We start from the raw sequence: 13,103 nt of genomic DNA, 5'->3' as shown, positions 1-13,103 counted from the left end.
GCTCACAAAGCCTAGCCTTGGGACCCTTCCAGGCTGCATCTGCTGAAATATGCTACTTAATTGCAATGGTGATCGCGATGATGGGGAACTTTCAATATATGATTAATATGACTTTCATAATCAAAGCTAAGCAGGGTATTTGTCCTTGGCAGAATTCCCCTAAAGTTCAGTCATTCACAAAAGTCATTCATGTCCTTACAGACATATTCCTGGCAACATCCTGCTGGAGTGTACTTGCACAAAGGCGATGCTGTTCTTTAGCAGCCTACACAGATTCCTTTGCTCTTTCTGAGGGCACTGTCAGTCCTTTTCATCACAGGAGCATAGATTCAACCTGCAATCTTGTGAGAGCTTCAGGGAGGTTGCTAATACTCTTAAAACCAACCAAAACTCTTAAAACCACCTAAAACCATCCAAAGTAATGCACAGATAAATTTATTACCTTTATTCCTAAAAGGCACCCAACCTGTAATCAGGCTTCATCTAGGCACTCTATAGTTAATAGCTGTAGAACATTCTGGAAACCACTGGGTTATCAGGCAATGTGTTTTGATTGCCAAACCACTTCCTTACTCCCTGATGCCAATGCTACTTTCAGGCTGAAGTCCAGGTTATGAATAGCTGCATTTTATGTAAGGACTTTAAGGGAACTGTTAAGTATTTCTGACCGATGTTTTTCTTGCAGAATTTGCCTATATTTGCGTTTGAGGTATTTGGTTGAACTTGCAACCTTCTTGCATATTCAGCTTTTAACTAAAATGTTGTTCTTTAGGCAATAAATGATGATATTCCTGAAGAAAAGCAATGCTACCAACTTCAGCTGACAGGGGTCAGTGGTAGTGCTATAATTAATGACACATCAGACTCTGCTAATATCACCATGGCAGCTAGCGATTTTCCATATGGTCAATTTTCTTTCTCACACGAAGAACTTCTAACCTTTGAGAATGGAAAACAGGTACCACAATTTGAAATACATTTTGTTTTTATTCATTGAACAGCAAATAATTAAATAGAATTGTCTTATTAAACAGAGAGACTAGATTCTATTATCTGAAAATTCTATATTTTGCAATATATCTGCAACCTTCCCCCCCATTGACGAACTGTACACTGCAAGGGCCAGGAAGCGAGCGGGCAAGATCATCTCTGACCCCTCTCACCCTGGCCACAAAATCGTTGAAGCACTTCCCTCTGGAAGGCGACTCCGGACTGTCAAAGCAGCCACAGCCAGACATAAAAACAGCTTTTTTCCACGAGTAGTAGTTCTACTCAATAACCAAAGTCTGTAGTCTCTTTTTTGGTCTGGTTTATTTTCACCCACATGTTTAGACCGTAATGTTGTATCCTTATTGTTTTGATGTGTTTATGCTTTATTCTTAATTGTTAACAATATGTTTGTGTTGTCATTTGCGAGCGGAGCACCAAGGCACATTCCTTGTATACGCACATACTTGGCCAATAAACTTATTCATTCATTCATATCAAATTTACATTGCTGATCATGTTTTTTGACAGTTACACATGAGCAAGTTAAATGAAAAATATTGATGACTTTCTGAAAAATAAGAAATTACAAATGAAGTTGACTAAAACAAAATGTCTAATGCGAGGAAAATTAAATAAATGAATGCTAAAATACAGAAACCTCTATTTCATAAAATGTTGCAGAAGATGCTTTAAGATTAGGAATATTTTTTGATCATAAAATTATCAATGATGAGGGAATTCATCTCTTTATTTAAAATTGTCTAACCAGGAAACTAATCAATGCACGTTGATATTTTGTCTTGCCCAGTGTCTTGCAATTGATGTGTGTCATATTCTGATGCCAGTAGGTCTATTCAATTCCCAGCAACTTTAGTATATGTACAGGCCCAGACGTTGCTATAATCACACGTGTTTGGCTGCTACACTGCTGTGAGTGTCTGTAATTTTGCCCAGTATCTCACCAAGCTATTTATGGAGATAGGTGAGGGAGCTGGAGCAGATGGACTGGAGACCATTTATTTTATTTTAAACTGGACAGGTTGGGAGCATGTAGTTGACATTGATTTAGTACTGACATGTAAAACATTCATGACCTAAGACAACATTTTGATGTTATGGATTTTGTTTCAGTTTTAAGTATGCCATTGCTTCGAGGCTGTTGAAGGAACCATTAATCTGAAGGCTCGTTATTGTTCAATTCCAGCAGTTGTTTATGCTACTATAATCTCTGTAAATAACAGATGTTTATGTCCTTCTGGCAAAAGGTTACTTGAATACGTGTTTTGTACAAGACATGATTGCTTTGTTTAGGTTATCAATGTGCTATAAAGGTAAGTATGCTGAATAATCTTAAATTGGAGCTTCCGAGGACATTTCATTGGGTCATTTACCCATTTTCAAAAATAATTTTGAGGGAGAAAATGATGTAAACCTTCTACAATAATATAATTTAAAAGCAGAAGTGGAGAAGGAGAATGCATAGTGCATGTTGTGTATTTATTTCACAAAATGCTGGAGTAACTCAGCATGTCAGGCAGCATCTCAGGAGAGAAGGAATGGGTGACGTTTCGGGTCGAGAACGTTTCTCGACCCGAAACGTCACCCATTCCTTCTCTCCTGAGATGCTGCCTGACCTGCTGAGTTACTCCAGCATTTTGTGAAATAAATACCTTCGATTTGTACCAGCATCTGTAGTTATTTTCTTACATTGCATGTTGTGTATTACACTTGAAAATCTGAATTATTAACCCGCAACAGCTCAAAGTAAGCCAATTAAATATGGCTGTTAAAATACATTTAGTAAAAAAAATAAAATTCAAAGGCAGGATATATTCTGTAGCTATGATTTATGAGATCATGTGAAAAATATCCCTCTTGTACTGATGGATATACAAGTTAGCATAAACTTGACCTTATCAGATTTCGAAAAGTAAGCTCTGTCTGGAAAATAAAAATAGCAGATCTTTTTACTGATACTTTACCTGGAAACTATTACTATGCCAATGGAGTTGCTCAGGCAAATTTCATGTGTTTGCTTCATGAAAAGTACCATTCCTCATTAGAAATAACGTGTCTGCTCCCCCTGTCCTTTCAGCATTTATGACTTCATCAGTAGCTACTAATATCTGAGCTTTACAAAGTTTTAAGAATTAGTAAACTATAGAAATATGTAGGAAGGAACTGCAGATGCTTGTTTAAACCAAAGATAAGCACAAAAAGCTGGAGCAACTCTGCGGGTCAGACTGCATCTCTGGAGAAAAGGAAAATGTGACATTTCAGGTCGAGACTGAAGATATTTGAGTCTGAAGAAGAATCTCGACCTAAAATGTCACCTATTCCTTTTCTCCAGAGATGCTGTCTGACCTGCTGAGTTACTCCAGTTTTTTTCTGTCTGTAAACTATCTAATCAAATGATATAATACCAGCATTTATTTTCCAAGGAGAAACGTGTGCATATAAATCTTATTTTTTCTTGTCAGGCTAATGTTACCTTTGTGCGATCTCATGGTAGTTTAGGCCATGTTCACCTGTGGTATCAAATGTATAATGGGACTGCACTAGGTGACGTAGATTTTGCATCCAGCTCTGGGCAGTTGTTATTTGAACCAGGAGAACAAACACGACAAATATCAGTTGATATTCTCGACGACAGCATTCCTGAAAGCCCTGAAGATTTCTTTGTGAAAATTCTTAAAGTGGAGCTTCAGTCAGATGGGTAAGTAATTAAATGACAGCGCAGAGTAATTTTATAATTGAGAAAGGGTCTTGAGTGACATTTAGATATATTGAGATAGGGAGATATTTCAACTCTACTTATGGGAAGATGACATTTCAAACCGTAAATGTACTTTATGGGCATTTCTATCTTATTGACTAACAGTAAAGGGTACGTCTATTGTGATTCCTTGATTGCTTTTCAATTAAGTTTGCAAAATATCAAAATCTTAGAGCAAAATTTCAGATGTATATTTTAAATTTATTCAATGTAGTTCATTTGGTCCAGTGACATGCTTATAAAATATAAACAATCAGCTCTTTGTAATGTAGGTTTATGCACATCACTGGCTTGTTCAGTGTCAGTGATTGAATTGTATCAGATCTGACTGATGGCAGCTACTACCAACATGTAGCTTATGTTTCATTATGCAGAAGGATGGTGTTCAGAAGACCATCCTTCCTAAAGTCTGTATGTTTATGGGAGGTATTGCAAATGTTTTCTCCACATATTAATAATAGCTAGTTTTCATGTCATGTAACAAGAGTTATTCATATTCATGGGGTTGTTTTTAGGAAGCTATAACAAACTATAATAGTTGAAGTAACATTTGCATTTTGGAGGTAATGTGTGTGTGGATGGGAGTTAATAGCTTTGGATAGCACGGACAAATTGTCAATGATATTTCACAGAGATCTGCATGTGGTGGACAAAGAGAAACTATAATTGAAAGGTTTTTCCAAGAATCCGTTGAACTGGTGTGTAAGAAGGAACTGCAGATGCTGGTTTAAACCGAAGATAGACACAAAAAGCTGGAGTATCTCAGCGGGACAGCCAGCATCTTTGGAGAGAAGGAATGGGTGGCGTTTCGGGTCGAGATGTTTATTCAGACAAGGGTCTCGACCCGAAACGTCACCCATTCCTTCTCTCCAGAGACACTGCCTGTCCCGTAAGGTTACTCTAGCATTTTGTGTTGATCATCAGTTGAACTGGCTTCTACTTGAATTTTTTTTTCAGTTCCTACTCTATCCAAAATGGTTGAATGATCTTTTATTGTTTTAACTTAAATTAATGACACCCAGTATCAGGCTACTGGTGTTTGTGTAAACTACTATTTAAGTATATTTGTAGATATAGATAATCAATGCCTTTGTATTTATAGTCCTTCTAGAAGTTGACAGAGATCAATTTCTGGTTTTGTGAATATAATCTTCCTGCTCCCACTGACTTAGAAATAATTGATTTTTTTTTAAGCAACGTTAATTGGCTTTTTTATATTTGGCCAATGGAAATGTGGGATGCTATTCTTAACCCAATTATTAGGAGAATTTTATTTTATAATTGCACAGGGATATTTTCCATTCGACATGCGTTAGTTTTCCATTTTGAATTATGAACTTGGAATTTTTACAGCTTTAATCAATGGTCAATAAGGTGCTCGGCCATAACCAGAATTTTTAAGCGGCATTAATTGCACTCAGTGGAGATTGAGCTAGTTTTTTTGAGTATGGATGGTGTGGTTTAAATTTATACATAAGAAAATAATTTCTCCTGACGTGTAGGAAGAAACTGCAGATGCTGGTTTAAACCAAAGGTAGACACAAAATGCCGGAGTAACTCAGCGGGACAGGCAGCATCTCTGGAGATAAAGGAATGGGTGACGTTTCAGGTCGAGACCCTTCCTCAGACTGATTTCTCCTAATGTTCTGTGTCTGTAAGTAGAGTAAAGTTTAAATTGAAGGCACAAGTCAGGAATGTTATCAGTGAGGAAATTGGATGCCCAGCTAGACAAAAAGATAATAAATATTATTACATATTACAGTAAAAATATATGTTTTTAAAAAATTGGTTGTTATTTCAGTTTCATAATCAGTTTAATTATGAGCCTATCATGACAGGGGGAAAAAAGAAATAAATTTCACAGGTTGCAGACTGGCTGCTGAAATCTATTGGCTGCAATTCCTGTGCCCTGTACCATCCTGAAGAAGGTAGGGATTTTGTGGGAGATCCCATGTGTCGAAAGACAGTTCCTCAAACTGAAGCACAGTTCTTCTGCACTTGAGGGTCTGCAGGTGTCTCTGGAATATAAGGGAGGTCGAGAGTTTTCTAAATTGTTTGTTGCAGACTGGGTCACTACATGGGTTCAGAGCACTGTGTCAATAATTGGCCAGAAAGGTAGGAAATGCAGGGACCTTCAGATGGGTGCCTTTCTCAAATGTCTAGTCAGTGTTAGGGTTTGGAGAAAGGTCTCGACCCGAAACGTCACCCATTCCTTCTCTCCCGAGATGCTGCCTGTCCCGCTGAGTTACTCCAGCATTTTGTGTCGGTCATCAGTGTTAGCGACTGGCGAGGGTGACACCTTGAAGGAATGACATCCAGAACTTTGAACAAAGAGGCAAAGGTTTGCACAAAGCACAAACAGAAGGAAGGCATATGGTCCATGATGTCTATGTCAGCTCTTGAAATCCAACTAATCCCAATCCATTCATCTTGCCCCAAAGCCGTGCTAGCATTGCCTTCTCAAACATGTGTCTAATTCCCCATTAAACGTCCCTATTCAATCCGCAGCCTTTTCAGATATTACATTTTAAATCAGCAGAACTCATTCAGGAGTAAGAATTAAAATCTTTCATGCAATTTTCTTGATCATGTTGCAACTGATTACCCTTCTGTATTTAAACAGTTTACATGACTTCGCTGTCAGAGATCCTGGCCTTCAACCAGATCAACCTCCCATTTTGGGTAACATCTCATCCATTAGGATTGTGATACGAACAAATGACAATGCAGAAGGCATTATAGAATTTGAGCCACAATTCCTCGGCATAGAAGGTATGGTTTGTGTTTCTCTTGATATGCTGTGGATAGAGAATATGAACCGAGAATATCTATGGTGCTTGTGATGGTGTGTTAAATGGGTGGTCCATGACTGGCCAAGGAATAAGGGGGAATTGTGATGTTAGTAAGAGATTGTAAAAGACTGGGTGAGCTCAGTGTGATCAGAGATCAATGCGTACTGATCAATGCCTGGGTTGAGCATGAAGCAGTATTGGAGGAGAGCAAGATCACAGAAAATCTGTATTGTGGGTAATGGTTAGGTAGGAGATTGGTCATTGGGAATGTGCGTTGAGTGGGGAATAAGAGCATAAGAAATAGTTACTTAGATACATAGATACATAGACAATAGATGCAGGAGTAGGCCATTCGGCCCATCGAGCTAGCAATTCAATGTGATCATGGCTGATCATCCACAATCAGTACCCCGTTCCTGCCTTCTCCCCCATATCTATTGATCGTTCCGAGTCAGCATGGATTTTAGAAAAGGGAAATCATGCTTGACTAATCTTCTGGAATTTTTTGAGGATGTAACTAGGAAAATGGTCAGGGAAGAGCCGGTGGATGTAGTGTACCTTGGTTTTCAGAAAGCCTTCGACAAGGTCCCACATAGGAGATTAGTGGGCAAAATTAGAGCACATGGTATTGGGGGTAGGGTACTGACATGGATAGAAAATTAGTTGGCAGACAGAAAGCAAAGAGTGGGGATAAATGGGTCCCTTTCAGAATGACAGGCAGTGACTAGTGGGGTACCGCGAGGCTCGGTGCTGGGACCGCAGCTATTTACAATATACATTAATGACTTGGATGAAGGGATTAAAAGTAACATTAGCAAATTTGCAGATGACACAAAGCTGGGTGGCAGTGTGAACTGTGAGGGAGATGCTCTGAGGTTGCAGGGTGACTTGGACAGGTTGTGTGAGTGGGCGGATGCATGGCAGATGCAGTTTAATGTGGATAAGTGTGAGGTTATCCACTTTGGTGGTAAGAATAGGAAGGCAGATTATTATCTGAATGATGTCAAGTTAGGAAAAGGGGACGTACAACGAGATCTGGGTGTCCTAGTGCATCAGTCACTGAAAGGAAGCATGCAGGTACAGCAGGCTGTGAAGAAAGCCAATGGAATGTTGGCCTTCATAACAAGAGGAGTTGAGTATAGGAGCAAAGAGGTCCTTCTGAAGTTGTACAGGGCCCTAGTGAGACCGCACCTGGAGTACTGTGTGCAGTTTTGGTCTCCAAATTTGAGGAAGGATATTCTTGCTATTATTGTTAACCTAGTAAACCTAGGCGTGCAGCGTAGGTTTACTAGGTTAATTCCCGGAATGGCGGACTGTCGTATGTTGAAAGACTGGAACGACTAGGCTTGTATACACTGGAATTTAGAAGGATGAGAGGGGATCTTATTGAAACATATAAGATTATTAAGGGGTTGGACATGTTAGAGGCAGGAAACATGTTGCCAATGTTGGGGGTGTCCAGAACCAGGGGCCACAGTTTAAGAATAAGGGGTAGGCCATTTAGAACGGAGATGAGAAAAATCTTTTTCAGTCAGAGAGTTGTAAATCTGTGGAATTCTGTGCCTCAGAAGGCAGTGGAGGCCAATTCTCTGAATGCTTTCAAGGGAGCTAGATAGAGCTCTTAAGGATGGCGGAGTCATGGAGTATGGGGAGAAGGCAGAAACGGGGTACTGATTGAGAATGATCAGCCATGATCACATTGAATGGTGGTGCTGGCTCGATGGGCTGAATGGCCTACTCCTGCACCTATTGTCTATTGATTCCACTAGCCCTAAGAGCTCTATCTAACTCTCTTTTGAATGCATCCAGCGAATCATCCTCCACCTCCACTCTATGTGAAAAGATTTTTCCTCATCTCAGTTCTGAATGGCCTACCCCTTATTCTTAAACTGTGGCCCCTGGTTTTGGATTCCCCCAACATCGGGAACATGTTTCCTGCATCTAGCGTTTCCAATCCCTTAATAATTTTATATGTTTCTATAGGATCCCATCTCATCCTTCTACATTCCAGTGAATACAAGCCCAGATGCTCCATTCTTTCATCTTATGACAGTCCCGCCAACCCAGGAATTAACCTCGTGAACCTATGCTGTACTCAATAGCAAGAATGTCAAATTAGGAGACCAAAACTGCACGCAATACTCCAGGTGTGTTCTCACCAGGGCCCTGTACAACTGGAGAAGGACCTCTTTGCTCCAATACTCGACTCCTCTCATTATGAAGGCCAACATGTCATTAGCTTTCTTCACTGCCTGCTGTACCTGCATGCTTCCTTTCAGTGACTGATGTACAAGGACTCCCAGGTCTCGTTGTACTTCCCCTTTTCCTAACTTGACACCATTCAGATAATAATCTGCCTTCCTGTTCTTGCTATTTAAGTAGATTACCTCACATTTATCCACATTATACTGCATCTGCCATGCAGCTGCCCACTCACACAACCTGTCCAAGTCACCCTGCGTCCTCATAGCATCCTCTTCACAGTTCACACTGCCACCCAGCTTTGTGTCATCTGCAAATTTGCTAATGTTACTTTTAATTCCATCTAAATCATTAATGTAAATTGCATATAGCTGCGGTCCCAGCACTGAGCATTGCGGCACCCCATAAACACTGCCTGCCATTCTGAAAGGGACGTGTTATTCCCTACTCTTTGTTTCCTGTCTGCCAACCAATTTTCTATCCATGTCAGTACCCTACCCCCAATACCAAGTGCTCTAATTTTGCCCACTAATCTCCTGTGTGGGACCTTATCGAAGGCTTTCTGAAAGTCCAGGTACACTACATCCACTGGCTCTCCCTTGTTACTGTTGTAGACTTAGTGACCTCTTGAGTTTGTTTCCTATTCCATAATTTCAAGATTGAGCAGATCATTTTTATTCACCGCCACTGTCCTACCTGATCCTCAACCCCTTGATTACCTCTACTACCAACGTTAATTTCAGCCTGAGTATTCTTAATAACGCAGTAGATGAGTCTCTCTAGCATAGGAAGGTCCACACATCTCACTCTTCTGAGAAAATACTTTTTCTCTCATCTCGATCTCAAGACATCTTTATTTTATTTTTGCTTTTTGCCCTCTTAAGTAGCTGACCCTTTGTTCTGAGACTGCTCTGTCTCCAGTTTCTACCTCTTAGGTTTTTAATATGATCATCTTGTTAATCTCAGTAAGAGCTTCAGATTTATGAGGGGGAGAATGCCACTTGTTTGCATCTTTCCTCTTAAGACAATGCCTTCTTCTTCGAATTAATCTGGTGAACCTTTGCGGCACCATCAAGTATATCCTTGCTAAATTACACTTCAAGAGTGACCTCACCAAATGTCTGTAACAATTGCAGGAAGACTTGCTTCTTACACTTTGCTCCCCCATACAATAAGATCAATATTCAATTTGCCGCCATAATTAAGTACTCTGACTTTTCCCTGTGATCTCATGCCATTTATCTAAAATGTTATTTCTGTTGCTGGATAAGCAGTCAGGATTGTGACATGGCAATGGGCAGAACACTGGTTTCTAGGGTAAGAGGTTGTGACAGTGGAACCGGGAGAACCAACAAAACAGTATTTTTCAATGGATTTCCAGTAGAGAGCTTGTTTGTGGGTATGCTTCAAAACCAAATTGGAGTATATGGATCACTGCTGCACTGATCATGTTTTGTGCCAGATCTGAAGGCTTGATCTTTAAATATTATTTTTCTCAATGCAATTAAATCTTGCTCTCTGTGCATAACTATAACACAAACCATTTAGCTACTCGTTACACTTAATAATTGTGACTTGCATTGAGATTCAGTTTTTCAAACTTAAATTTATTTATTTGTGTCATCACACAGCTGTTTGCTAATAGCGAGCAATTTTAGTGCCACGTCAATAGTCAATAGTCAATTTTATTTGTCACATGCACATAAATGTGCAGTGAAATGAAAGATTACCCACAGTCCAACAATAAGTGCAAAAAAAATAGGCAATGACACACACAATCATAAACCAACACCAAACAAAAAGAAACATCCATCACAGTGAGTCTCCTCCAGTCACCTCCTCGCTGTGATGGAAGGCAAGAATGTCTTATCCCTTCCCCTGCCATCTTCTCCCGCGGTCAGGCTGTTGAAGTTGCCACGTTCCAGGCCACGCTGGACGGTGAAAGGTCTGCAGTGGGCCGACCCAAGCCCCGTGACCCGGGGCGGGCGAAGACGCTGCCGCTGCACGTCGGGGCGGTCGGGACTTCCGACATTGAAGCCCCCGCCGGGCAGAGAAAATCCCACAGCCTATTTCAGGCTGCGCTGGACGGTGAAAGGTCCGCGGCGGGCCGACCCAAGCCCCGCGATTCGGGGCGAGCAAAGACACTGCTGCTGCCGGAGCTCCCGATGTCGGCCCCCACCCAGGGCAGGGCCTGTGAGCTTCCGATATCCACGCCGCCCACGGCCGAAAAAGCCTCCGAAGGCGAGTCGCAGCCGCTCCCGTAGTGCCACCACAGCCTCCGAAGGCAGCCAGCTCCGCAGATGGTAAGTCCGGTCCGCGGACTCTGCGAACCAGAACCCAGGTGGTCCCAGGTGGAGGCCGCCAGCTCCAGGTGTTTGGCCGATGGTAGGTTGCAGCGGGAACGGAGACACGACCCAGGAAAAAAAAGATAGCGTCTCCGTTCGGAAGAGACAGTTTTACAGTCCCCCCCCCCACACACATAGTACACAAACAGAAAAAAAAACTACATCACATCTAAACACTACAATTAAGACAAAAAACACAAAAGACAAACGGACTGCAGGCAAACCGCAGCTGCTAGGGCAGCGCAGGCACACGAGAGTCGTTGGCCTCTGCAAGATCCTTTACAGTGAATGTGTCATGCAGCATGTCACAGCTCAGGAGATGTTCCATAGTCTGGAGGCCACGTCTGCACTCGCAGTCTGCCGCGTCTTCAGTATATTCTTCAGTATATTTGCTCCAGTCTGTCGAGACTGGAGCAAAAGTCTGTCGAGACTGCGCCAGGTTATCCACGGTTAGTCGGAACCTGGTGGGAGTTTCTCAGAGGGATCGATTGCCATGTGAGCGGCAATTGATAGTTGGTAGCAATGGATGCAGTGTGTGGTGTGGTAGCAGGATTCGCAGATACTTGTAGAATCTGACAGGGACTGCGATGAGAACCCTCCTACTATGGCTCACTTCAAACTTAAATATTAAGGGTCATTATTTCACTTTTTAATTATACAGTTGAAGAAGACATTGGAATACTTGGAATTTCCTTGGTAAGGAAAATGGGGACATATGGAATTGTCACGGCAGACTTTGTTTCTCATGCTGTCACAGCTGATTATGGAGCTGATTATATTCTTCCGAATGGGACAATCACATTTTACCATGGACAAAATCAGAGTTTTATAAATGTGACCATTATTGATGACATAGAAAGGTAAGGAAAAACACATGCTAAAGTACTAAAATGTTAGTGTTTGCATCTTACCTGAATATTGGAGTGACCAGCCATGAATTTGACTCCTCCATGAACTTCTTGTGATCTCCACTACATTTGTCGTGAATACGGTTTTCCTGCATAATTTCAATTCTGATTACTCGCTGTCAGGACTAATTCCCACCATTCTTCTCGTTTCCATTGTGTTCCATTTGGCATTAGCATGTCTCTGAATCCATCCTTCAAATGGTCTAGGAGAAAGTTGACCTTTACCCCCTCCCCCTTCTTTCCCCACCCTCTCCCCTGCCAACCCCTCCCCCCCCATCTTTGTTTCCGTGCCGATCTTCTTGGACTGATTGCTAATTAACTTAAAATGTAGAAAAAAGTAACTGCAGACGCTGGAATATAGTGTGTGCTACCATGACTGTCGGTTTAACGCAAAAAATAGCCCCCTATTGTGCTCAATCTTGTACCTTTACTGTTCCCTCTACACTTTGTAAATATATTTGACATCACGCCTTAACATTTTAATGGTTGTGCAACTGATCAATGCATTATTAAGCCTTTTTGCATGATAATTACATTTACCGTGAAATTTTAAAGTGGGCAAAGGCTGACATATGTGGTCTGGTTCTCTCCAGTGAATTCGAGGAGCAGTTTGAAATCCAGTTGATAGCAGCCAACGGAGGAGCAATCCTTGGAAACCATCTCACCAGCAGAGTAACCATCCGCAAAAGTGACTCCATTAGCGGACTTATTCGATTCCAAAATCTGACTCAACTGGTCATCCCTAATCCCAACGCACCACAGAAACTATTGCTGGTGCTGGAAAGGGTTGGAGGACATAGGGGAGATGTGGAGGTAGGCTCAGAATATCCTTGTATAATTGTATATTCTTGATAAATAACTAGTAATTTTGTTTGGCTGCAGGATGATTATTGACCAGGATACTGTGGAAAAGATCCTTACTTTGAAAACGATTGGGCCATTCAGCATAAAAGCAGACCCTTGGCTTTCCATAACCTTAATCCTATTTGCCAGCACTTGGTCCATAGCCTAATATGGCTTGTCGATTAATGTGCTTGTCTGGATGCTTCTTAAATGTTATAAAAATACCTGCTTCCACACACTCGGGCAA

At 41.3% G+C, this 13,103-nt stretch overlaps 1 protein-coding gene across 1 annotated transcript in view; it reads left to right on the top strand.

Moving 5' to 3' along the window:
- adgrv1 (adhesion G protein-coupled receptor V1) overlaps positions 1 to 13,103 on the top strand; it is a 385,526-nt gene that overhangs the window by 193,863 nt on the left and 178,560 nt on the right. The window contains exons 63-67 of the mRNA XM_078397039.1: positions 773 to 958; positions 3,471 to 3,706; positions 6,390 to 6,538; positions 11,767 to 11,965; positions 12,607 to 12,826. Of these exons, the coding sequence (XP_078253165.1) occupies positions 773 to 958; positions 3,471 to 3,706; positions 6,390 to 6,538; positions 11,767 to 11,965; positions 12,607 to 12,826 (990 nt within the window). The remainder of the gene's footprint in view (positions 1 to 772; positions 959 to 3,470; positions 3,707 to 6,389; positions 6,539 to 11,766; positions 11,966 to 12,606; positions 12,827 to 13,103) is intronic.

Source organism: Rhinoraja longicauda, chromosome 3 (assembly GCF_053455715.1).
Source record: "Rhinoraja longicauda isolate Sanriku21f chromosome 3, sRhiLon1.1, whole genome shotgun sequence".
Classification (NCBI taxonomy): Eukaryota; Metazoa; Chordata; class Chondrichthyes; order Rajiformes; family Arhynchobatidae; genus Rhinoraja; species Rhinoraja longicauda.
The sequence above is the reverse complement of the archived record's forward strand: the minus strand, read 5'-3'. Positions and strand labels throughout refer to the sequence as shown.